Source organism: Delphinus delphis, chromosome 16 (assembly GCF_949987515.2).
Source record: "Delphinus delphis chromosome 16, mDelDel1.2, whole genome shotgun sequence".
In the NCBI taxonomy this organism is placed as follows: domain Eukaryota; kingdom Metazoa; phylum Chordata; class Mammalia; order Artiodactyla; family Delphinidae; genus Delphinus; species Delphinus delphis.
In genome coordinates, this window is record NC_082698.1 from 937810 (window position 1) to 962387 (window position 24578).

At 59.8% G+C, this 24578-nt stretch overlaps 1 protein-coding gene across 5 annotated transcripts in view; it reads right to left on the reverse strand.

The window, feature by feature from the left end:
* Positions 1-21811, reverse strand: part of INPP5A (inositol polyphosphate-5-phosphatase A) — a 176926-nt gene extending 155115 nt beyond the window's left edge. For all 5 annotated transcript variants that reach the window (XM_060033823.1, XM_060033819.1, XM_060033821.1 and 2 more), the window contains exon 1: positions 21461-21811. In XM_060033823.1, the coding sequence (XP_059889806.1) occupies positions 21461-21535 (75 nt within the window). In that variant the 5' untranslated portion in view covers positions 21536-21811. The remainder of the gene's footprint in view (positions 1-21460) is intronic.
* Positions 21812-24578: the final 2767 nt, after the last annotated feature.

A 24578-nucleotide genomic window follows, 5' to 3' on the forward strand; every position in this document is an offset into this window, starting at 1 on the left:
CCCCCTTTCCTCAAGGATGCCATCCCTCGCCCCCTCGTGACCAGTGGGTGTCACTGCCCTTTACCTCGAGGGTGGGCGGCGGACTAGCCGCCTCCAAACACGACCAGTTCTGGGATGGGCACGGATCCTCAGCAGCAAAGCAAGGCCGCTGGGGCATCTAGGCCAGCTACGGTCGCCCCGGCCCTCGCAGGGACACGAGGGAGGAGCCAGGTGGGCCGTCTGGGAACGCGCAGACGGCGGGTACACAAGGTGTGGCGGGGCAGGGGTGCTGGGTGTGGGCACCACGTCTGCGCTGGCCTCTGAGAGGAGCCCAGACACAGAGACAGTCCTGCTGGGGCCTCGCTGCTCCTCGAGACCCCGACCGGCAGGGGGGCCTCCCTCCTCCCTTCCCGGGTCAACGGCCTGGGCCAAACGTCCGGGATCTTGCCGCTCAGCGACGGTGCCCAGGCCACGTCTGAACCCAGGAACGATGTCCATGAGGCTCTGGCCGCCCGCTCCTTCTCGTGACGCAGACTCAGGAAGGAGAGGCCCAAGGTGAAGGGCAAACACTTCCAGGCCTTCTAGCCCCGCCAGGACCAATGCCCCTCCTTAAAATCAACACTGTGCTCTGCGTCCTTTGTCACCCTGAAGTGAAACTCAGAGACCACACTGCTCACCACTCATGTATTTTTAAAAACCAGTGTATACTAAGGCACAGTAAATGGAAGGTAGTTTATGTTTAAACAACACCTATTTACATACAGAGTGTTAAATTTACACACACTCATGTGGTCTCCATCTCAGAACCCAGCAAATGCCACTTCTTAAAATGTCTAGGAAAATACAAACACCCTGTGTTCCATCGCAAACCGATTCCAAACATCGTGGGTAGCAGAGGGGACACATGGGCAGCTCCGCGCCTGGGGGCTGCAGGTCCTGACCGGGCCCCCAAGATGCCGAGGACACAGCCCTGCATTCGCCCCCGCGGTTGCTGTCTCAGGTGCTGCACAGGAGCACCTGTCAATCACACAGGAGCCACGAAATGAGTTTTCACTTCCTAATTCTTCTTTTCACATTTTAGACTAAAATGTCTGTTTTCAGGCAGCTAATGACAAGCTGTTGGAAAAGAATATTTTAAGCCAGAGTATTACTGTCTTTCACAGTAACCAGAATTTAAAACTGGGGTGTGTCAACGACCTACCAGTCTGATGCCCGGCAGGGGGAGAAGCGCAGCCTGATGTGACGGTGCCCCTGGCAGGGCCCACGTGGCCGTCCTCCTGTCACTGTGGTTCCCGGGGCTCCACCCACACAGTCGAGCCCAACACCGGTGACGGGAAGAGGCCTGCCTGGCACCCACCTCGGCGAGGGCAGGGGCGAAGGACCCAGCTGTCCCAAGCCGCCAGGCAGGCCGGCAGTGGTACCCTCTGCCCGACAGCAGTGCGAGGGCCCGAGGCGGGGCGGACTCGGCCTGACAAGGAAGCCATCTGCTTGTTAAAACTTCCATTTCTGCTCAGACGTGCAAGAGCAGCTCTGTCTCCTGTACCTCGAGCCCTGCGCTGGCAGCAGGTAACCTGGCCACGATCCTCCCCTCACTCCGCCCCGCTGAGGGCAGGGCTCAGACCCCAAGTCAGCGGGGGCGGGCAGAGTCGCCCCCCAGAGCGGGCTCCACTCCGAGGAGGCCCCAGCGCTCGCCCTCAGACAGAACCCATGCACACAGGACGGAGCTCGGACCACCGAGGACCTCAAGTGCCAGGTGTGGACGCCAGGCTGACCACGCGGGCTGAGGCGGGCCTCTTCCCAGGCCAGGCAGGGGCCAGGGCTGCGGTCGGCAAGGGCCAGCCCACCACTGCGGCCGAGCCTCGGAGCTGAGACTCCCTCAGGTCACCCCCAAAGAGGCTCCACACTGGGAACTGTGACCTGAACCTTCAGGGCTCCTGGCAACCGTGCAGTGGCCGAGCAGCAGCGGGGGGCCGCCGACAGCCTCACTGGGAAAGGAAGAGTGGGCGACACTGGGGTCACTGCGTTCCACGAGAAGCTCCATTTTCCGCGGATTCAAGTCAATCTCTTGCTCACACTGGTTAAGCAAGACCTGCCTCGTTGCGAGAAGCCGGTTCCCTCCTGGGCAGACACACAGGGGTAGGACAGCAGGGTTCACGGCCACCTCTGGTCCTAATGGGCTCTGGAAAACTGCCCCTGAGTCAGGAAGTGTCCACACTCCCTGGAGACCAGGGCCAACTGCAGGGTCATCCTCCGGAATCAGATGGGTGAACCAAGCTCGCACTGTGCGGGCTCCTCTCGGTCCATGGCCTCCACGGGCCAGCGGGAGGCTGGCTGCAGACAACCCCAGGCACGCGCTGTGCCTTCCTACGTTGGAGAGGACAGCCCGCACGCAGAAGGGAGCACGTGCGTCCATGACAACCCTCAGGGTCTCGGAGCTGCGGGGACGGGGCCCAGGGACGCCAGAGTGCCCAGAGGGGCACCAGGCTGGAAGCAGACTCACGCTGACTTTGCATTCATTCAAGCAACAGGCGAAGCCAATGAACCTGCAGTGAGGGCCACCTCGCCCGGGCACAGAGGAAAACTGCCCTGAAGCTTGTCGCATGGGAAGAGGACCCAAAGTCACAAGCGGCTCAGGAGAAGGGCAGCCACTTGCCTCAGGAACAAGTAGAGGATGGCTCAGTGTCGACCAAACACAAGGCAAGGCAAGACAGAAGGAGAGAATGGAATCCTCCCCAGGAGCCACGGCAGCAACGAGACTCCCAAGACAGGCTTCTGTGTGATCTAACCCGAAACGCAGCCAACGCAAAGAACACAAAAACAACAGAGAGACGTCCGTGGAACCAAGAGTTGGTCCTTTAAAAAGATCAGTGACATTGACAAATTTTTAGCTACACTGACAAAAGTCAGACGACTCAAATTATTAAAATCGGCAATGAAAGCGAGAACAGTACTACCAACCCTACAGAAATAAAAAGGATCACAAGGGAATAAGATGAACAAAGGTCTGCCAACAAACTGGTAACCTAGATGAGATGACAAATTCCCAGAAAGACAAACTCTGAAACTAACCCAGAAAAAAACAGGAAATCCGAGCAGACCTAATTACAAGTAAAACGATCAGGAATAGGTTAAACAAAAGACGTGTAAGACTTGTCCTGAAAAGTATAAACATCACTGGAAGAAATTAAAGAGACCTCAATAAATGGAAAGACATCCTGGGTCCATGGACAGCAAGACATAATGTTAAGACGGCAACGCTCCCCAAAGCAACCTGCAGATTCAAGCCATCCCCATCAAACTTCCAGCTGCCTCTTCTGTGGAAAGTGACAAGCCAATCCTGGAATTCATGTGGAAATGGAAGACACCCAAAACAGACAAAAGAAGCTTGAAAAAGAAGTACAAAGTTGGAGGACTCACACTTCCCCATTTCAAAACTCACTACAGGGCTTCCCTGGTGGCGCAGTGGTTGAGAGTCCGCCTGCCGATGCAGGGGACACGGGTTCATGCCCCGGTCCGGGAAGATCCCACATGCCGCAGAGCGGCCGGGCCCGTGAGCCATGGCCGCTGAGCCTGCGCGTCCGGAGCGTGTGCTCCGCAACGGGAGAGGCCACAACAGTGAGAGGCCCGTGTACCTCAAAAATTAAAAAAAAATCTTACTACAAACTACAGTTATCAAGACTCTGCGGTCCTGGCACAGGGACAGACATACAGATGAAGAAAACAGAATTGAGAGTCCAGGAAAATAATCTATATATCTGTGATCAATTAATCTTCAAGAAGGCAATTCAACGGGGAAGACTAGTCTTTCCAACAAACGGTGCCAGGGCAGCTAGATATGCACACACGCAGAGGAATAAGGGAGCAGCCCTACCTCACACCATATATAAAAATTAATTCAAGACGGATCAAGGACGTGACTTTAAGAGCTGAAACTATAAGCCTTAGAAGAAAAGATGGGGTCTTTGTGACCTTGGATCTGCAATGGTTTCCTTTTTCTTTGCTGTCTCTCTCTTTTTTTTCCCTATGTGTATTTTTTTAATACATCTTTATTGGTATTTTTTTAATTGAAGTATATTTGAGTTACGTTGTTTCAGGTGTATAGCAAAGTGATCCCATCATATATGTGTGTGTATATATATACATATGTACACATATATATACATGTATATACACACACACATACATACACATATATATTCTTTCTCATGTTCTTTTCCATTACAGGTTGTTACAAGATATTGAATACAGTTCGCTGTGCTATACAGCAGGACCTTGTTGTTTATGTGTTTTGTTTTGGTTCTTTTTGCGGTACGCGGGCCTCTCACTGCTGTGGCCTCTCCCATTGCGGAGCACAGGCTCCAGACGCACAGGCTCAGCGGCCATGGCTCACGGGCCCAGGCACTCCGCGGCATGTGGGATCTTCCCGGACCGGGGCACGAACCCGTGTCCCCTGCATCGGCAGGCGGACTCTCAACCACTGCGCCACCAGGGAAGCCCTGTTTATGTGTTTTATACATAGTAGTGTGTATCTGTTAATCCCAAATTCCCAAGTTATCCCTCCCCCCATTTCCCCTTTGTAACCATAAGTTTGTTTTCTGTGTCTATAAGTCTATTTCTGTTTTGTAAATAAGTTTATTTGTGTCATTTTTTTAGATTCCACATATAAGTGATATCATATGGTATTTGTCTTTCCCTGTGTGACTTAATTCACTTAGTATGATCATCTCTAGGTCCATTCATGTTGCGGCAAATGGCATTACTTCATTCTTCTTCTTTATGGCTGAGTAATATTCCATTGTGTATATGGACCACATCTTCTCTATCCATTCACCTGTCAGTGGACATTTAGGTTGTTTCCATGTCTTGGCTATTGTGAATAGTGCTGCTATGAATATAGGGGTGCATGTATCTTTTCAAATTAGGGTTTCTGTCTTTTCTGGACACATGCCCAGGAGTGGGATTGCAGGATCATATGGTAGTTGTATTTTTAATTTTTAAAGGAACCTCCATTCAGTTCCCCATAGTGGCTGCACCAGTTTACATTCTCATCAACAGTGCAGGAGGGTTGGCAATGGTTTCTTAGATGTGACAATGTGAAGCACAAGCAACCAAAGAAAAAAACAGATAAATTGGACTTCATCGAAATTTTAAACATTTGTGCTTCAAAGGACACTATCAAGGATGTGAAAAGACAGCCCAAAGTACAGGAAAAAATATTTGCAAATCATATATATGATAAGAATCTAGTATCCAGAATATATAAAGAAAAATTCAACAATTTTTAAAAATTTTAAACCAGGCAAAAGATTTAAATAAACATTTTTCCAAAGTAGATAAACATTTTTCCAAAGTAGATATATGAATACCTAATACGCACATGGAGGGAACACTCAATATCTATTATCAGTCATCAGGGAAACGCAAAACAACGCCACTTCACACCCACCAGGACAGCTATAGACTCAAAGAGATGAACAATAACAAGGGTTGTCTTGGATGTGGAAAAATTGGAACCGTTGTGCATCGCTGGTAGGAATTCAAAATGGTACAGACACTTTGGAAAACAGTCTGGCAGTTCCTCCAGAAGTTATACAGGGAGTTATCATATGACTCAGCAATTCCATGCCTAGCTATATGCTCAAGGGCATTAAAAACATGTTCACACAAAAACGTGTACACAAACGTTCATAGCAACACTGTTCACAGAAGCTTTGGCTTCGTCCGCTGCTGATGGACAAAGCGTGGTCTGGCACACAATGAAGCAGCACTCAGTCACTACGTGGGGTGAGGCGCTGACACAGGTGCGACGCGGATGAGCCTTGAACACCTGATAAGAAGTCAGACGCGTTGTCTGATTCCATGTATATGAGGCGCCCAGAACAGGCCCATTCACAGACACAGAGTAGACTAGTGGGGCCAGGGCTGGGGGGAGGGAGGAACGGGGAGTGACTGCTAAGGGGTACTGGGTCTCTTCTAGGGGTGACGAAAAAACTCTGGGGTTAGTGGTGACGGCTGCGCAACCTTGAGAATATATTAAAACGCTGAACTGTGCGCACAAGAAGAGCGAACCTCGCGGTACCTGAATTTTGTCTCAACCTTTAAATAATAACAACAATAATAAACGCAGCCAATACAGCCCTCCAAACGGAATGACTCATCCTCCACCGTGCGAACCCTTTACAACGTGGGGTGCTGCAGTCGGGGGGCCGAGGCCGGACTGGAGTCCAGGCCTCAGGGCAGATGAGGGAGGGAGCTGCGTGCCACCCACCTGACAGCACGCACAAAGGCTAGAGCACAGCACCCCACCCATGGTGAGCCAGCTTTCCTCCCAAGCCAGGAGGGACGCCCCCCACCACCCACCCTGGCTCAGTAGCACCTCATCAGGTCCTCATCAGGGACCCTGAGACGGGGAGAGGCCAGCTTAGGGGTCCGGGTGGAACTGGGAGGCTCCCGGCGGAGGCCGCCTCGGGCTGAAGGGGGCTGGCGGGCACAGCGACGAGAGGCCTCATGTTGGGGCCGTTGAGATGACTGGTTCCCACGAGAACAGAAGTCCACGGGCCCTGGTGCCTCCTGGATGCGGGGCGCCCGCAGGGGCAGGCGGAGCCCCGGCCGGGGCCCTGGTGGGGCTGGACGTGCGCCGGAGCCGGCGAGCGCCCAGAAGCTCTGCCGACAGAGGGCGCCAAGCTGCGGGGACGCGCCACCCGGGTCCCGATCTGCCTCTGAACAGTGCAGGAGCTAGAGTCAAGGCACGTCAACCGCGGCGAGGTGGGTGAACATGCAGTGACGTGGGCTGTGCTCGCCCCCGCCCCGCCCCGCCCCGCCCCGCCCCGTGGAGAGAAGAGCAAAGGGATTGCGCACCGAACACTCCCCCGCACTGGAGCCGCCAGTGCCCCTCCCCATCCTGCCGCCACGGGAGGGGCCACACACACCAGGCCCCCCCTCCAAAGGCAGCCTGCCCAACGGGGACTCAGGTCTCCAGAGCAGAGGAGGGACGGCGACGGCGACCTTAGCCGCATGCGCCACGCTGGGCTCAGGGTCCAGGCAGGAGATCCGAACCGGCGGGCACCACGGGACCATCCCGATCAGGGCGCTAACCCTCTCCGTGGAGCGAGAGCCTCGCGGGGCAGAGCAGGACGCACGGGCGGGGGGCAGGAAGGACCGCCCAGGGAAGGGGACCTCTGAAGTCCCCTGCCCGCCCTGCAGAAACTCGACAGCCGGCAACCAGGCTGCTTCTTCTGTAAGCTAAAAAGGCTTGGTTGTCACATTTATGTTCAATCACCCCTTATTTTGTGATTCATCGTGGGCGAGGACCTGCTCACTTTCACAGTAACAGGCTCCCTGGGAAAGCAGTGACTGAAGCAGGAGGGGATGGAGGCCCATCTCAGAGGGCTCAGCCGGGCACCCCACCAGCCAGGCCGCGGGGGACCGACCAGGAGGGCAGCGGGGGCAGCAGCTTCCATGCTTTGACAGACACGCGGGGTAAAAAGCCCATCTGAGGTTGTGAACCTGCACTGCGCCACCCGTGTCAGACAGAAGGCTGACACAGAGCCCCAGGTGGCCCTCGCCCACTGCAAGCCACACTCGCTCTCACTCACCTTGTAACTCGGATGCGGTCTGACCTCAGGACCATCACAGCCCAAGGCTGACAAACAGCGGGCCTGCAGGCCCTCGGTGGGGCCCCTGCCACCCCACAGTCACAGCAACTCGGGAAAGAGCCAGAAGAGACAAATCTACTCAGCCCTACACAAAAGGAGCGAACTAAGCCCCAAAGTGACAAATGGCCGTCGTCTTCAGATTTCTGCAGTCTCTCATTCAAGCTAAGGAGCTTCCGGGAGCCTGGAATCCTCCACCCACAGCACCGGGGCCACTCACGGCTGTGCTGGGGGACAGCAGGAGAGGGCCTCTCCTGCGGAGGGGTTGCTCCCAGGGCCGACACTCTCCCTGAGCTTACCTGCTCCAAGCGCACTCATCTGCCCCCGGCCAGATACAGAGACTCCTACTTCATCAGCAGGTCCCAACCGCGCTGCCCGCGGCTGCCCAAGTCTCAGGTCCGAGGAAGTCACCCACGGCAGGAAACAGAAAGGTGCCCTTGGACCAAGTGGGGGGGATCGCTCGGGCACTCCGAGTGCTTTCAGGCGGGTGGACTCACCAAGCTCTGGCCAGGGGCTTTCAGACAGCGTCACGGCACAGGAAGAAAAAGCACGAGAAAGTTGCAAAATTTCGCGAGCACAACACGAGATACAGGAAAGAAATTGCAGTCGAGAGTCCTGTACAAACAGACCCCCCGGACTCCTGTGTAATCGCAGCCCTGAGGAGATAAATGACCCCAAATAACAGTGTCAGTAACAAAAAGAACAGTAGCTATTCCACAGACCCTATGATCACCTCCCTGTCCAAATAGCTCTATTAATAATTTAGATACAAGGTCCATAGGAGCTACATGATTCTAAAACAGAGACCCTGGAAAAGCCAAGGAAAAGGGCTCAGAAACGATACTACAAGCAAGCAGGGTAACAAAGTAAATGATAACAGACCCCACGTCACACCATCTGACAGAACCAACAGCTGGTGTGATGTGATTACCAGGCGTCCCCACATCACTGGAGGCGTGGGTGCACGTGCATGTGTGTGACGTGCACGCATGTGTGCGTGGGGTGGACATGACACTCAGGCACGTGACACTGCCCAGGGGCGCAGGATGGCGGCTCACACCAGCCCGTGGGCCGGGCTCTCCAGACGCCGGGGGCTCTGCACAGGCACGCGGGGAGGCCCGGGCTCGGCACTGTGACCGCAGGAGAAGGGCGCTCACTGGCCCTCGGGGTCCCCCCGCGAAGACAGTGCGCTGTGTGCGGAAGAGTGGATCCCACGGCTGCTACAACGCCAAGGAAGTGGCGCGACATCGAGAGGGGACGCAGCGCAGGGTGGGAGCGGCAGGAGTGCCCCAGGACCCTTGCGCTTTGTGACCTCAGCACAGGGACTCAACGGCCCACCTGCAACAGGAAGGGCCGGCCTGGGGGTGCCTCTGCCACAGGCTCTGTGCCCCAGAACACACGGACGCCGCGACAGGTGTCTGGGCCCCGGTGCCCCCCTCCTTCCTGAGGGAGTCCAGCATGCGTGCCCAGTTCTGCAGCCCGCTGGGCACCAGAGGCTCCCGCAGACCCCCAGGTGGCTCCACCCAGCAGTAGGCGGGTGTTCATTCTCTGACAGAACAAAGTTAGAACTTTGTTTTCACACGGCACAGGTTCGGAATGCAGCCATTGCCACAAAACGCTGAAATCATTCTGCGGTCTGTCCGGGTTGGTAGCGTTGATGGCAACACCGTGCAGAATACAGAGGAGACATTTCAGAGCCTTTGTGGGTCACACCACACAATCTTTCTCATTAGAGGAAACTAAAATTGTCAAGGTTATCAAGGTTCAGAGACGTCAATTTTCTCCTAGGAACTAGCATAAATTTTTACATTTCTGAGTGGAGTTTTATTGTACTGGAAAAACAGCAATGGAAAGCACGCACGTCGGTGCTTCCGCTTTGCCGTCCCGGGTTCCTCAAGCGCCATTCCCGACGGACCCCATCCTCAAGGGCCCCTCCCGTACACCTTAGGGCGCACCTCGGGGGCACCAGTAACCTCTGGCTGCATCTCCCAGAGTGGCTCAGAGCTGCTCACCCTCCCGGCTGGGCCCGGCCCCGAGTTCCCCTTTCTTCCCTTTCCGGACTGACTCACTTATCAGTCATTAAAAACTACAGACAGGTCCCAGGCAGCTCCCTGGAGGAGGGAGCCGACTGTCCGCACCCAAGGCCCGTGCGGGAGACAGGGGGCCGGGGCAGCACCCGCACCTCAGGGCCTCCTCCCGCCGGCTGCAGAAGCTGCATCACCAGCTGCGTCCCCCATGCACGACAGAAACAGGGGCTCCTGCACAATCGGAGGCACAGCCTCTCAGCCTGCAGCGCCAGGCTTCCGCGCTCGCCACCCACGCCGGCCACGTGGCTGCCCCAGCGCACCCAGCTCCCCGTTTCCTGCCACTGCTCCTGCCCCACAGTGGCCCCAACGGCCCCCCTTCCTTAGTTCTCCCAAAGCCGTCAGGCCCGGCCGCTGCTTCTCGCCCCGGGGGGCCCTCCGTGGCCTCTGCGCTCAGGGCATCTCTGGGCGTCCGAAGCCACCCCGAGTCACCAGCCAGATCCCTGTTCACCTCCTGCTTCTGCTCGGCAGCTGGGGCGGCCTGGGCCCCGCACACAAGCCATGAGCCAGGCGGCCCGGCAAGGTCCCCCGTGCCCTGAAGGTGGACTGTGCCCGCCCCTGGACGGCCAGGACAGAGGCGCCGTGCCCCGGAGGGTGAAGCCCTGGTGCCGGGCAGGCGCCTCAGGCTACGCGCAGTCGGACCTGTCAGCTTCTGGGGCCGCCCGGGCCCCGCGCCTCACACCCCCAGCACGCCCTTCTCGAAGTACTCCTCCTCGAACTCCCAAAACGCCCCTCCCGGGACCCTCCTCACCGTCCTCTCCTCTCCGGGCCTCCACCTGCCCGTGACCTCCCGCCAACCCCTCCTCCTGTCTCGGTCCAGGACGGACGGGGAAGGCGCGGGAGGTGCGGGGCCAGGGAGCAGCGCGCCACGCGAGGGGCCTCGGGGAGGCTCCCAGCGCTCGGCCGCCGCACCCACCAGTTCAGAGGACACCCCAGACGGGCCTGGCGGCCGGGCTGGCGGAAGCGCGGCGTGGGGAGGGGCGGCTCCAGCCCCTGGAAGAGGGCCCGGCTCTGGAGAGACACAGGAGCCCGGGGCCCCTGGGGCCACGCTACTAGGAGCCCTTAAAGACAAGCTCTCCCGGTCCCCGTGTCACCGTGCGCCTGCAATCTCGGCAGGGGACGCAGCAGAACCCCATGGAACCTGGGAGCCCGAACGACCCCCAAAAGCACCAAGTGTGCCTCAGGCCCCGTATGTAAGGCTGGAGTCCTGGGGGCAGGGGTTCAGCAGCTGAGGTGAGATGCCGCCTGCCCTGGTGAGACAGCCCCCAGATGGGCCCCCGGGCCCTGCTTTGGTTCCCCTGCTGGTCAGCTCTGGCCGCTCACCCACGTTCTGTCAGCACCACTACTAACCACGACCCTCGCCCCTCACGGCCCAGCCTGCCACCTCCCGCCTGGACCGCACACAGAGCACCCCGCCTGGACGCAGTGGCGAGGGGAGCGGTCGTGCTACAGCAAAAACAGGAAGTTGCAACAGATCTGAAAAACCGTTACAGTGATGAAGGAGAAAATAAAAGCAAAACACATGTCCCCACAAATTTGTTTGTTACTTGGACAGATGTCATTCTTAACAGAACAAATCCAACTGAAAGTAAAGCCCACATCACCCCAAATTCGAATATATCGAACATGGAGCGCGCTTTGCCCTGAACTGGACAAAGTAAGTGCCCCACAGGACACCCCAACGAAGCCCTGGAGCCAGAGTAGGCGCAGGACTTGAGAGCACCCGGGACACCGTCAGGCGGCTGGGACAGGCGGCTCTGCCTGCTCCCAAGCCTTCGCAGCGGCCTCTCCGTGCAGCGGCTCCCAGGATGCTGCTGAGGGAGCCTCGTGATGGTTTTCAGAGCCCTGAGCACTCGACCCGGGTCTGTTTCACACACACAGGCTCACCCACGTGGCCAGAGCTCCCCCACCCAACTCTCTACTCAACAGCCTACCACTGACCGCCGCCCCAAAGCCCACGTAGGCACGGTGGGGTGCTCGGAGCTTGGGTCCGTGCTGGGGTCGGGACAGCTGCCCCCAACTCACCCTCAGGACCCCAGGACTAACGGGCGGTGTAGCCCCCTGCAGCTGGGTCCGGAGCACGCGCACCCCTGCCCCCGAAGGACGGCCAGGCCCCAGCAGGGGGGCTGCACCCCCAGAGGCCTCCAGGAAGTCCAGCTGCAAAGGAACGGCCGCCAGGTGTGACACAGACGGCAGGAGGCCGGGCCAGGCTGGGGCCAGGCCTCTCAGAGCCTGAAGACCTGTCACCTCTGCGGTCACACAAGGTGTTCCCTAAAGGAGGAACAGGCCAAAGTGGCACCGCTCGCTCTTCTACCACGAAGTCTCCGGAAACACTGGCGTCTGACACCCACCCCACCGTCCTGCAGGGGCACTTCCTCACTGGGCCTCGAGCCCAGACCAGGACAGCCGCGTGCCTGCCAAGAGGCGACGCACCTGCAGGGCTGGGCTTCTGTCCCACAGGCAGGCGACCTTGGGCAGCTGCACGGAGATGCTCCACCTGAGAGCATCCCCACTGCCCAGGTGAGGGCCCCGAGGGATGGCAGCCGGGCAGGTGGCGGGCGATGCACCAGCAGGCCTATCGGAGACATTCTGAGACCTGTACTGGGCTTAACAGCCACTCAGCCGGGGGAGAAAGGCAAAGGGGAGGGGGTGGAGGACAGCCCCCCAGATGGGCCATCACACCTCAGGAGCTGGGAGGAAAGAATTCCCCTGGGAGAGGCACGCTCTGCCCCTAACCTGGGGTGGTGTCCCCCATGTCCGGGGACAGTGGGCGGGGAGGACACCCGAGTCCCTTCCAGGGAGCCCTCGCCACCACTGCCCCCTCGAACAGACTAGTCAGCACCCTCCAGGGAGGGCGTGGGACTCGGCCAGCACGCCAGCCCTGCAGGGAGACATGCCGTCCCACCATCCACACCGGGCTCCGCCGTACAGCGGCCCCGCCCTCGCCCCGCCTCCCCCGCAGAACTGTGCTCAGAGGTGCGCCGTGACCACAGCCCCCTTCTGTCGGGGCAAAGCAGGCCTCTTGGGGGGGATTCTGGCACCCTCTGTCCCCCCCCCGGAAGTGAGAAGGGCGACAGCCCCAAGGAGCCACCCCTGTCAACCCAGTCAACAGTTTGCCAAAAACTGTCACAAATATGGCAAACCGTCCATCTGAGTGGGAGGCCTACTGTTCAGAAGCAGAGGCCACAAGGACATTCCGCCCACACCCACCATCAAAGGGACGTCAGCACGAGTGGCCCCGCGTGGAGGGGCCGGACCACACTTAGCTGGAGCCCACGCAGCCAGAGGCGGGAAGTGGAGCCGCCGCTCTGACAGCAGGTGAGCGGTGCCCAGAAAGGGTAAACGTTCACCCGCCACACGACCAGGCCTGGCACCCAGAGGCTGCACCCTGCCGCGCGCAGCAGCCCAGCCGGGAACAGCCCCGAGTCCGCTGCCGGTGCCTCCACCCACGAGCGCTCAGCAGCAGAAGCACCACGAGGGCCACGGACTGTCGGTGCTGCGGGATCCGCGGTGAGGGCAGGTGGAGGGGAGAGCCGCCCAGGGGCTGGGGCTGAGCTCTGAGAAAGGCCAGGAGGGCAGCGTTTCAAGCTGGACCGTGGTGACAGCTGAGCGATGGCAAACATTTTCTGAAGACCATCGAACCGTACTCTTACGCTGGGTGAACCGTGCGAGATGCAAATCGTGCCTCCACCAGACTGTCCCAGCGAGAAGGAAAAAGCAGCCGGAGCCCAGGCATCCACCTCCGAGAGCGGCTCTAACACTGGTCCCCCGGTGCCCGCGAGGTGCCAGGCCAGTGGGGCACGCGCCTTTCCCAACTCAGTCCCCGCCCAGCTCTGACAGGGGGGTCCAGCAACCAGCAGGCTGGCAGCAACTCTGGTTCCCTACAGCCACGTCCGCTCTGCCCCTTGCGCTCATCAGGGCAGAGCCCCAAATCCCGCCCCTGCACTGCTGGTCAGAGGCCAGCACAACCGAATGTAATGAAACATGACAAAAGCCCAAAGCTTGTAATTACTGGAGGTGGGGAAGGGATGTGGGGCGGACAAGGCGGCAGAGCTGGGCACGGTGACCCGCGCCGGGAGGGAGGTGCGATCCTGCCTTCCCGGGGGCTGGGGGGCTCCTGGGAAAAGAGGGGTTTAGGCCAAAGCACAGAGATGCGTGTTCCGTCCGGGCAGCGGGGACCGGGACAGCTGCAGGTGCTCGCGGGAGGCGAGGGCAGGAGCCACACGTCAGGACCGCAGGTGGGGAGCAGCCCGAGCGCAGCTCAGCCCTGGACACAGGTGAGGACAAGACTGCCGCCCACGGAGGCCCTGTGGGGAAGGAGAGGACGGAGCCCCGCCAGCACAGGTGCCTCACGACCGCCAGGGCATCCATTCCCTCCTTGCCCCGCTGCGGCCAGTGTGCCGCTGTCACTCCACACTCCCTGACGTGCAAATGGCCATAAAAAGGTGAATCACATGCCCCGTCACGTGTACACAGAGGTGGAGCTGTCCTGCGTCCCCGCTCGTCCCCGCAGACCGTGAAGTGCGCTGCCTTGGACAGGCACTAAAGGTGGAGCTGCCCTCCACCGAGACCCAGGCCCAAGCCGGGCCTTCTGCTTTCACAGCCCTTTCAGTTCCTAGAATAACTGCTCATCATTCAGAGGCCCCGAGAGGCGGGGCAGAAAAGGAGGCTGTCTGAGGGCTGTCTTGAAAGCAGGGCTGTGGCCAGACTCTGCCGAGGGGGGACACGGGGGCCCCCGACCTCCAGGATGTGGCTCCAGACACCAGCTCCCGTGCTCGCAGGTCGGACGAGCCGGGAAGGCCAGCACGACATGAGTGACCGGGCCAGGATGCGCACGAAGAGGGAGGAAGACTCAGCGTGGGCTCTGCAGTGCCGGAGACCCAAGAGGTGTCCTGGGTAGTTCAGACGGGGCCAGAGCTCGGGGCGTTCTGCTCAGCAAAGAACCAGGAAAAAAGGGCCTAAGGTCACGATGACCCATCATGACACCACAGCCATGCTTCCAGAAATGGAGTTGGCTTATTCTTACTCAAGGGAAACCCAGAACTCCTTGAGCCTCGTCGGCACCAGCGTGCTTCCCTGATGGTCAAGGCACACCGTCAGCCGGGGAACTCCCTGCTGTGTGAGAGCACCAAGACCAGCCGTGGCACAAGGCTGGTCCCTCCCTGACCTGCCCCAGATCCTCAGATGCCGACAGCTGTGCAGGCTGAGCCGCCTCCCGGGGCATCTCAGCTCAGGTGTGCATGGCGCACGCCATGCCTCCACGGACCTCACTCACCCTGCTCACCTCCTCCCACGACGGAGCCGTGAGCCCTCCACACTGTTCCCCGCCCCCCGCAGTGCAGCAGATCCAAGGGGATGCCCTGTCCCAGGGCCACATCCATCTCCCAAAACAAACCTTGTAAACTCAAAATTTAAGTTTTAGAAAACAGGTCTAATCACCAGAGGCCAAGCAGACGCAGGGACCATGACTAAACAAGGGCCTGGATGCTCCCAAACAGAGGCCCACGTGTGCCCGGCCTTCCCCAGACGCACAGGGACGTGGCTCCCACAGGCTACCCCGCCCGCTCCAACTCTGGAGTCACACGGCTGGGTGGTGGCCCTGTGCTGGTCCCACACTCCAGACATCCCAGACGAGCTGCTGCTTCACCCTCGCTCACCACCAGAGATGAGACCCGACGGCATTCTCGGCGGTACCTTCATCAGGATGAGCTCTCCGACGAGCTCAGAGCCACGCTGGGAGTGGACCTGCCCAGCCCCAGCCTGCAGAGGAGTTCACGTCTGGACACTTCTCAGGCTCAGACAGGAGAGTCCCGTGTGCCCCGATTACCCGAAGCAGCAACAAAAGAGAGAACCCGAAAGTCACGTCCGTGTCCACCTGGGCCACTCGCCACATTCTCTGCACTCCTCTCCTCCCCGGGCCCACGATCATCCTCCTTCAGCTCACTCACATCAGAAGGGTCCCCCTCCCCCCACCCCCCCCCGTATAAACACAGGGAGAGCAGGGCCGCATCCCGAGAAGTGACAACAGACAGGTGACCGAGACTCCGCTCAGACCCTTCATTGCCTTTCTGACTAGCCTCCTGGCCCTGTGCTGACCCCCACCTACTGGACCCCATTCCTGGACCAAGCTCACCTCCCAACAGGAGATGCTCCCGCCCGCCCGCCCGCCCGCCGGGGCAAACACTGAGGAGGTCAACATTTAAGGAGGCACCCCACCCTAGTCCCTTAGCAAGCCCTGCCCCTTCCCCCGGGCAGCCTCCCCGGCTTCCGCATCCCTCCCTTCGGGTCAAACAGGGGGCTCTTTAAACAAGGGCAAGCTGCGGGCAGGCAGGCCTGGTCCGAGTCCTGTAACTTCCGAATCAGACCCGACACACATGGCATCACCCCCAGCAGGGGCCTCTCTCCCCAGAAAGAGACTCCCACCAGAGACAACCCCAGAGCAGCAGCGCCGGTCCCTCCTCCCCTGCCCGCTCACTCCCAGAAGGGCACGCAGTCCACGTGCTGACGGAGTTCACGACGTGGGCCCAGAGCGTGAGCTCGCGGAGTGGCGCAGGCTGAGAGGCAGTGGACGTGAACGCGCCCCGTGTCAGCATCCTCCAGGGCTGTCCAGCAGGTCCCCCGGCAGTGCTCACTCCTCTGGACTCAGGACACGCAAAGCATTTAAGACTTCAAACCTAAGAAGTACCTCCCCCACCAGTAACCTAAACCCTCCCTCAGCATCTCCAGAGCCAGTAAAAGCGGGAAGCGCTGCAGATGAAAGCGCGCTCTCGCGGCCGATCCAGGGCCGGCAGAGATCGGGGACGAGGGCAGGAGGGACCACGAGGCAGGCATGGCCCCAGACGGGTGAGCCGCGTCCAAGGCAGGCCTGACAGGAGCTCGTCGGGGCTGGGTGGGGGCTGGGCGGAGGCGTGCGGGGCGCAGGCGCAGCCTCCCAGCGTGGAGGAAGCAGTTCTGAGACACCACCGGTGTGAGCCCACCGACTCCTCCGACCCCGCCACCCTGGGGACGGGACGGGCAGGCCCCCATCTACGGAGAGGCCCCAGCTGGGGCAAACAGACCAAGTTCCCACAGAGAAAGGACACTGAGATCTCAGGTCAGAGGCAGTAATGCCAGAAGAATGTGGAGACACCTCCCCGCAGCCATGCCCCCGCGGCCATCCCCACGGGACAGGGGCCGGGAGAGCCCAGAAAGGGGCCTGCGAAGAGGCCTGGCCCGCTCAGCCCCACCCCTGCCCCAGCACAGCAGAGCCCCTGGGGGCTTCAGGGGCTGCATGGACAGCAGAGGAACCGCCTCCAAAATTCGAAATTTGGAAAACCCAATGTCTTTGACGAGAACCGGCCCCTGCTTCACGGCACTGGCCAAAAGCGCTGGACCTTCCCAGGCAAAGGCAGGAGGAGGGAGGCGGTCCTCACTGGGTCTGGGTCTCCTCCCTGTGTCCTGGGCATCCACATAAGAGATGCTAGTGAAAGACCTGAGACTAGAGAAACTAACTCCCCAGGAGGCCGGGAGGTGGGGGGCCCAATGCAAGTCTTCGAGAAAAGACAGCTAACACCTGGCACCGGAGCACGTGGAGGAATCGGAACCCTCGTGCCCCGCTGGTGGGAACGCAGGACGGGGCCGACACGGGGAAACAGTGGGCAGCTCCTCAAGAGGTTAAACACGAGTCACCGCAGACCCAGCAGTCCCCACCCCAGGAATGTGCCCAGGAGAAGCAAAACACGTCCACACGAAGACTTGTAAGTAAACGTCCACAGCAGCCCAGAGGTGCAGGCTGCCCAAATACCCATCACCTGGCGCTGGATACACAGCAGGGCACAGCCGTACAGTGGGACGGTGCTCAGCCACCAGCAGGAGTGACGTGCTGAGCTCTGAAAACACGGTACCAGATGCAGAGCCCGCGTGCATGGCTCCGCTTACGTGAAACATCCAGGACAGGCAGATGCACAGAGACAGGAAGCAGACTGGTGATCATCAGGGGCTGTGGGGGTTTCAGGGGAGATGGAGGGAATTGGGCGGGGGGCGCGCGGCTATGGCATACGGAGTTCCTTTTTCAGGTACAAAACAAATTCTACAACTGACTGCGGTGACAGTAGCACAGCTCTGAGCACACACTAAAAACCACTGAGTCGTACGCTTTACACGGTGAAGTCCGTGCGTGCGAGTGACGCCTCAGTGAAGCCGTCACCAAACGAAATTCCTCAAAGAAGTGGAGGGATCCACACCATTAGAGCAAGTGAGAAGGCCCGGACCCGAGGCTGGCCCCGATGAGGCCCCAGCGGGCCCCCCGCACCCTGGGATGGACGGCGGAGGCCCTACACACACACGGGGCTGGGGCGGGGGAGACAGAGGACAAGTGCCCGAGGTGCCCAGCCCAGGGGAGGGGCTCGCGGACCCCCGACACAGAGCCACATGCGCAGCGAGCTGCCGTCCCCAGGTCCAGGCGGAAAGAGGGGCTGCTCAGGAGCTGGCCCGGCAAAAAGGGAACCAGCTCCAAACTGACGTTCAGCTCCGAATACGCAGCAGGACAACGGCCCTCCAGGCAGACACCCAAGAGCGAGCTGTGCTCTCAGAATCCTACCGCTTGGCTACGTCTCTTTCCCAAGAAACAGTCTTACCATGTAAGGGTGGGACTGAGTTCTGAAACGACAGCCTGCAAGAATCCACCTTCTTCTCAGTTCACTTCTAGCAAAACAACAACGACAACAAAACCACGTAAAGAACCAAAAGCTAGAAACCTCCCTTGTCAAAAATCCAGCCATCTCGAGCAAAGCAATTAGGTATGCAAGCCTAGCCACCCCTTGCCAGCGACGGGGTGGGGGGTGGCAGCACAGCCCGACTGGGGACTGCCGGGAAGAGCTCCGGGCTCTCTGGGGGCCCCCTGGAACAGGCCCAGGCAGCCCAGCCAGGCCAGGCCCCTCCCCGCAGGCTCAGGACGGGCCCCAGCTCAGACAGGGGCCCTGGAGGTCAGGGCTTCGGCAGGTCACGGCTATGCCCTCAACAGTGCAGCACCGTGGCTCGCTTTCCATCCCGCCGTCTCAAGCACGAACGGTGGAGCTTTCCGGGGCTGTGACATGCGATGACATCACCCTTCTGAGAGCTACTGAAACTGTCTCAGTTTCCACTTGCCTCAGGGTCCACCCACTGACCTGGCAGACACTGGTGGTTATGACCGACGAGACCAAGGACTCTGTGGGGCTCTCCAAAATTTCTAAGGGTGTAAGGGGTAAAAGTTTGAGAAGCAATGTACTCTGGACGGTGACCACCCCCTCGTGTGTCACATCACGGGGTGAGGAGCGACCCGAGGGCCCTGTGTGGGGACTAAGGTAGCCGCACTGTCCCAGACCCAAGCAAGCCGGGCGGGCAGACGAGGAAAGAGCTGCCCGCCAGACGAGACGCCCTGGGGGTCTCAGGACGTCAGGGCCAAACCATGGTGAAAGTCCACATCCAGAGCGTTAACGGGATCGCCTCTGGATGGAGAAGAGATAGTGAGGGGAGACCACGAAACTACGGAAGCAGATACGCATCACCCGTCACTTGAGCACGAAAGGCAACAGTGCCCGCCCTTCCCAGCAGGGCCCGGTTCTAACTCAGACCTCTCCTCCTCGGCCCGCACCCTCCAGGAAGAGGCCGATGCCACACACTGTGAGGCCTGGCCACACAGTGGAGCTTGGTTTCCAGACGATGAAACTGGGCAAGAACAAATCCCTGCCCAGGCCGGGCCACCGTCTGCACAGTGGGTCAACAGGGGCACATGCCACACAAAGACAGAGTCACCAAGCAGCTCTTCTGAAACCTACTATAAACCAAGAAGCTAAAATGTCCTTCACTCGAGAATCGGCTGCTCTCACCGGCCATGCTACAGGGGACTGGTTAGCACCCACCCCTGCTTTTCCAGGCCACTGGGGAAGAGCGGCCCCAGACCAAGCTGCACACATTAAGAAAGCTGTGGGTGAGGACAGATATGTCTCTACTGGCCCTTAAGTCAGAAGCCACCTTGCAGAATTAACCCACGCACTGCTTACCAAAACAAAGGTTCCTTCCCGATACAAACAAGATGCAAAACTCCATACAGCCTTTAAGAAAAACGAAGACTCAGAGAGAACCTGTTGCTAAACAAAAGTAAATTAAGGGATCCACTTTAATGTCCACAGAGAGAAGTGTGTGTCTACAGTCGGAACACAACAAAAATGCTCTAACTTGGAATCAAAGATTACTGGAAAGAATGTTTGCACAGCAAAATTCTTCTCCCTTTGAGACTGAAATGCCCCCACCGTGCTTAATTTTCCTGACATTTCTGAGGCTTTGAAGCCACAGCTAACGGATCTGAATCATCTGAGTAAAACCATGTTAGCGTGGATGTTACTGCAAAGCCGAGAATAGAATGCTAAATATACAGACGCACGCCCATACCGGGCACTTTTGTAGAAAATGATCAATCGCGAAACTAGATAAAGTTGTCCCGTCTGTGCCCAAGTCAGAGGGCCCGCAGTTCATCTCCAGCAGGGAAGCATAATACATGGCGCTTGGAAGTTAAAATAAGAAAAACACAAAAACAGCGCCTACCTTTGATTAACAAAATCACACCTCGCCTGTACATGAACTTAGCCTACAGAAACATCCCACCCATGCTCGCTGCCAGCAAAGGGAGGCTCGGAAGAGGCAGGGATGCAAGTCATGTTTGCACCAGTGGTCTGCGTGGTCAGTGGCCGCACCCTCACCGCGGGAGGAGCTGGGGGAGGAGGGGGCGGGCAGTGCGAGGCCGCCTCAGGCTCCATCTGGGCCATCACCCTTTTTTTCTTAAACAAGCACGCCACTTGCAGCCACATTCTGCTTTATTTGGGTTGGCAGTATAAGTACCAACAGCGGGGTGGCACCGTGGCTGCAACGCCGAACTGGGTCAGCCTCCGCCTGCCTCGGGAGCCGGGGGAGCGCCGGGCCTTGGCAGACTCTTCTCCCAAAGGCCTCGGGTGCCTGGGTGGGAGGTCTCAGAAGGTAAAGGCCTTGGGCAGTCAGCATCCTTTTCTCTGGCCTTGAAAAGCTTCTTGCATCTCTCTCTTTAACAGACAAGAAACATAAAGTCCTCCAGGGCTTTCAACAGAAACCCCTTGTTTGAGAACTAGAGAGCTACTAAGTTACAAGGTAAAACGAGGGTGCCTACACCTCCGAGCAGCCACAGACAGCTCTGCAGACAAAGCAAGCAGACGGGCCGGGTCGGGAGTCACAGGCCAGAAGTCAGGGGCTGGGGCTCGGGAGACACGGGCTACGGTTTGGGGACCAGGATTCAGGGCTGAGCTTCTGGGGACAAAATTCTGTACCAGGGTTGGGACCAGGTTCAGGGTATGGGGCCCTCGGACTAGGGCTCGGGGGCCAGGATTTGGGGACCTTGGACAGGGATTAGGACTGGCGTTTAGGGACCTGGGTTCAGGGACTGGGCTCCGGGTTCAACCTATGGAGTGTGAAGGCTGGACCAGGAGACCAGGATTCCAGCGCCCAGGGCCAGGGTTCAGGGCTGGGGTCCTGGGTCCAGGGCTCAAGTTTCAGTGTCTCGGTTCCAGGGTCCCAGGGCTCAGGACTCAGTGTCTGGGTCCCAGGGTCCCAGGGTCCCAGGCTTCAGGCCCGAGTCCGGGGTCCCGGGGCTCTGGGGTCAGTGTCTGGGTCCCGGGATTTCGGGCTTCAGGACAGGGGTCCGGGGTCCCGGGGCTCAGGGTCCGGGGTCCAGGGTGCCGCGTCCGGCGCCGCACTTACGTCGTCGAAGAGCGAGCCCACGTTGGCCGTGACCAGCAGCACCGCGGTGCCCGGGGCGGCTGCCTTCCCCGCCATCGCGGCCTGGGCCGGGGTGGCCGCTCTTCGGGGCCGACCGGCCGGGGTCTCCGCGGGCCGCGGCGTCAGCTGCGCCGGGGGGAGACCCCGGGGCGCATCGCGGGCTCGGCCGGTCGGGCGGGGCCTGGCCAGGGTCCGGCCGCGCTCGCTCTCGCTCTCCGCAGCCCCACGCCCGTCGCTCTCCGCCCGCGCTCAGCGCGGCCCGCGCGCAGCCATTAGGATCGCGGCCGCCGGAGCTCCCGCAGCGCCGCCGCTGCCGATAGCTGAGACGAGGCCCGCCCGGGCCGGGGGCGGGGCGAGCGCGGGGGTGGGGCGGGACCGCCAGGGGGCGTGGCAGGCTTCGGGGGCGGGGCCTGCGGGAGGTGGGACGGGGATACGAGAGGCAGGGCGGGGCCTGAGGGGGCGGAACAGGGGTGTGAGGGGCGGGGCGGGGCGGGGACTTGGGGAGGGGAGGGGCATGTGGGCGGGGTGAGACTGCAGGGGCGGGGACTGCGGGAAAGGCGGAGAGGGTGTGGGAGGGGCGGGGTGTGGAATCGAGGCAGGGCCTGAGGGGTGGGGCCTGCGCGGGGCGCTCCTGCGAAGGCCTCGGCGCTCGCAGCCACGCTCCTGTCAGTCAGCGACCGCCCCGCCTTACCCCACGCCGCGGCGGCGCACTGACTCCTCCCGCACCCCATGACGTCATGGCCCTGCTTCGACGGCGCTTCTTAAAGGGGCCGCGCGCTGCTCCGGGCTCGACCGGGCGCGACCCCCTTGCTCCCGGGCAGGGGTTGCGGTGGGAGCGCGTGGCTCTGTGCGGACTGCGCCGGACCCACGGAGAGGAGGGCGGCGAGGCCGGGCCGCCGGACCGGACGGCTGAAGGCAGCAGGCGCGCTGGGGTCGGTGGGGTCTCCCCAGCCCACACTCCGCGCCAGGCCGTCCGCGGAAATGAAATGGCCACTGGTGACGGGAGACGCGCGGACAGTGCAGTGAAAAATGACAAGTAGCCACCAACACTAACGGTGGCACTAGGTTCTGTCCACCCGGTCTTTGCAGGTGACGGTGACCGCGTATCCAGGACGGTTCTCAAGGCTCTGAAGGCGCATCTCGGCCGCGCGGCCGCCTTTCCACGGCGCCGGTTTGGACAGTGTCCAAGGGGAGACGAGAGATGTGCGCGCTGCTCCCTTAGGGCAGGCGACACCACCACCTGTCAGGGCCTGGGGCGCAGGCCCTGGGCTGCGGGCCCTGTAGGGAAGGCATCCCCTCCTGCCTACAGCGACCGCTCAGCCTGACAACTTGAACCCATTTCACTTAAAACCACTGTCCCGTCCATGCAGCAGCTGTCGGCTGTGGACTGAATGTGTCCCCAGAATTCGTAGATTGAAGCCCAACCCCTAGTGGGGCTGCCTGTGGGGACGGGGCCTCCTGGGGGCTAATTCAGGATAAATGGGGTCTTAAGGGTGGGGCCCTCTTCCAACAGTGTTGGCCTCTCTATAAGGAAAGACCACAGAGCACCTGCTGTCCCTCACCCACAGCCTCCCACCCTGAACAGAGGACAGAGAAGAGGTCATGGGAACACACAGCAAGAAGGTGGCAGTCCACAAACCAAACACAGAACCCTTTGGAACAGCATCCCCGATTCTAGCCTCCAGAACTGTAAGAAATAAACCTCTGTTGTTTAGGTTGCCCAGTCTGTTACGGCAGCATGAGCTGACTGACACAGCATCTCTTGTTTTACTTTTTTACAAAAGCAGCACATGCCAGGGATGCCCTTAGCAGAAGCCAAATGCAAGGGCCTCACTGATGCCTGGGACCTATTTCCTAGGAAATGGCTTCGCCTCCTCCCCTCCCCTCCCCTCGAGCTGTTTTCTTACTCCCTCCCCAGCCCTCTGTGGCCCAGAAACACCACTGCCCATGTGCACACCGGCACATAGGTACACATGCGCTGGCGCGCACGCACACGCACACACACACACACACACACACACACACTCACTCTGAGACTGCACCTAAATTAGAGAAAATTAACTAGAGAAACTCCAGCCCCACGGCCCTAGCTCAGGTCCCAGGGGGTGTCTGCGCTGAGCACCGGAGCTCCTGGCCTCTGCACATGTGCCCCCTCGCTCCAAGATGGCGCCCCTTCCCCCCTCTCCCAGCCGCCAGCGGGTCCTCCCTGCCCAGGGATGCCCTTACCCTTCACAGGGGAACATTTGCAGTCTGAGGCCCCCCAGCAGCTGGGCCTCCTCCGTCTGGCCACCCCCTCTGGGTGGTTCCATCATCCACCATTTTCTCCCGTGTCTCCACTCCCTTTGCTGCTAACCCACTCCTTAAAGTCAACCAGCCTTTGCCCCGGGACCCGGGGCCCCTCCCCTCCAGGCCCTCAGACCGCGCCTCTTTGCGCACGCAGCCCACTGGGGCCGTGCTCACCGTGATCGCTGTCTCCTGGTTCAGCCATGTGCCCGACCGCCGCACACCCCTGAGGGCAGAGCCACCTCGAACCCAGCGGGTGGCCGCACACCCCTGATTTCGCGCTGCCTCGTGGGCCCGCGGCCGTGTCAAGGCCATGGCAACCGTGTTCGTCTCTGTGCCCCAGAGGTGACTTGACTGGCCTCTTCTGCTCAGGCTTGTCCAATGCCCCTTCCTCCATCAGACCCCTCTGAGCGCCCCCAGCGCACCCCATGCATCCCCCTCATATCACCCATCTCACCGTGGAAGCCAGGCTCTCCTTTCCCCTCTGCCTGTTGACTGCCTCCCCTCCCCCACCGCCTGGGCACAGCCTGTCACAGAGAAACACTCCGTGAGTATGTATCACAGGATCGATGACACGCCGAAGCCATCACCATGCCCGGGGCCAGGGCTTTCCAACTTTCAGAGATGTGGAACATTGACCACCTGTGTTAGAAGCCACGTTCCTAAAATCATTTTTGCTTGACTCCCTTCTTACCTTTGGAGCACTGTTCCATGTCTGTTACCTTTGCAATCGTAGTAAGAAGAAGCAAGAGGAGGAGAAAGAAGACGTTCTGCAAAGGCTGCTTTCCTGGCCCAGGAGAGGCCTGGCTTAGCCCCT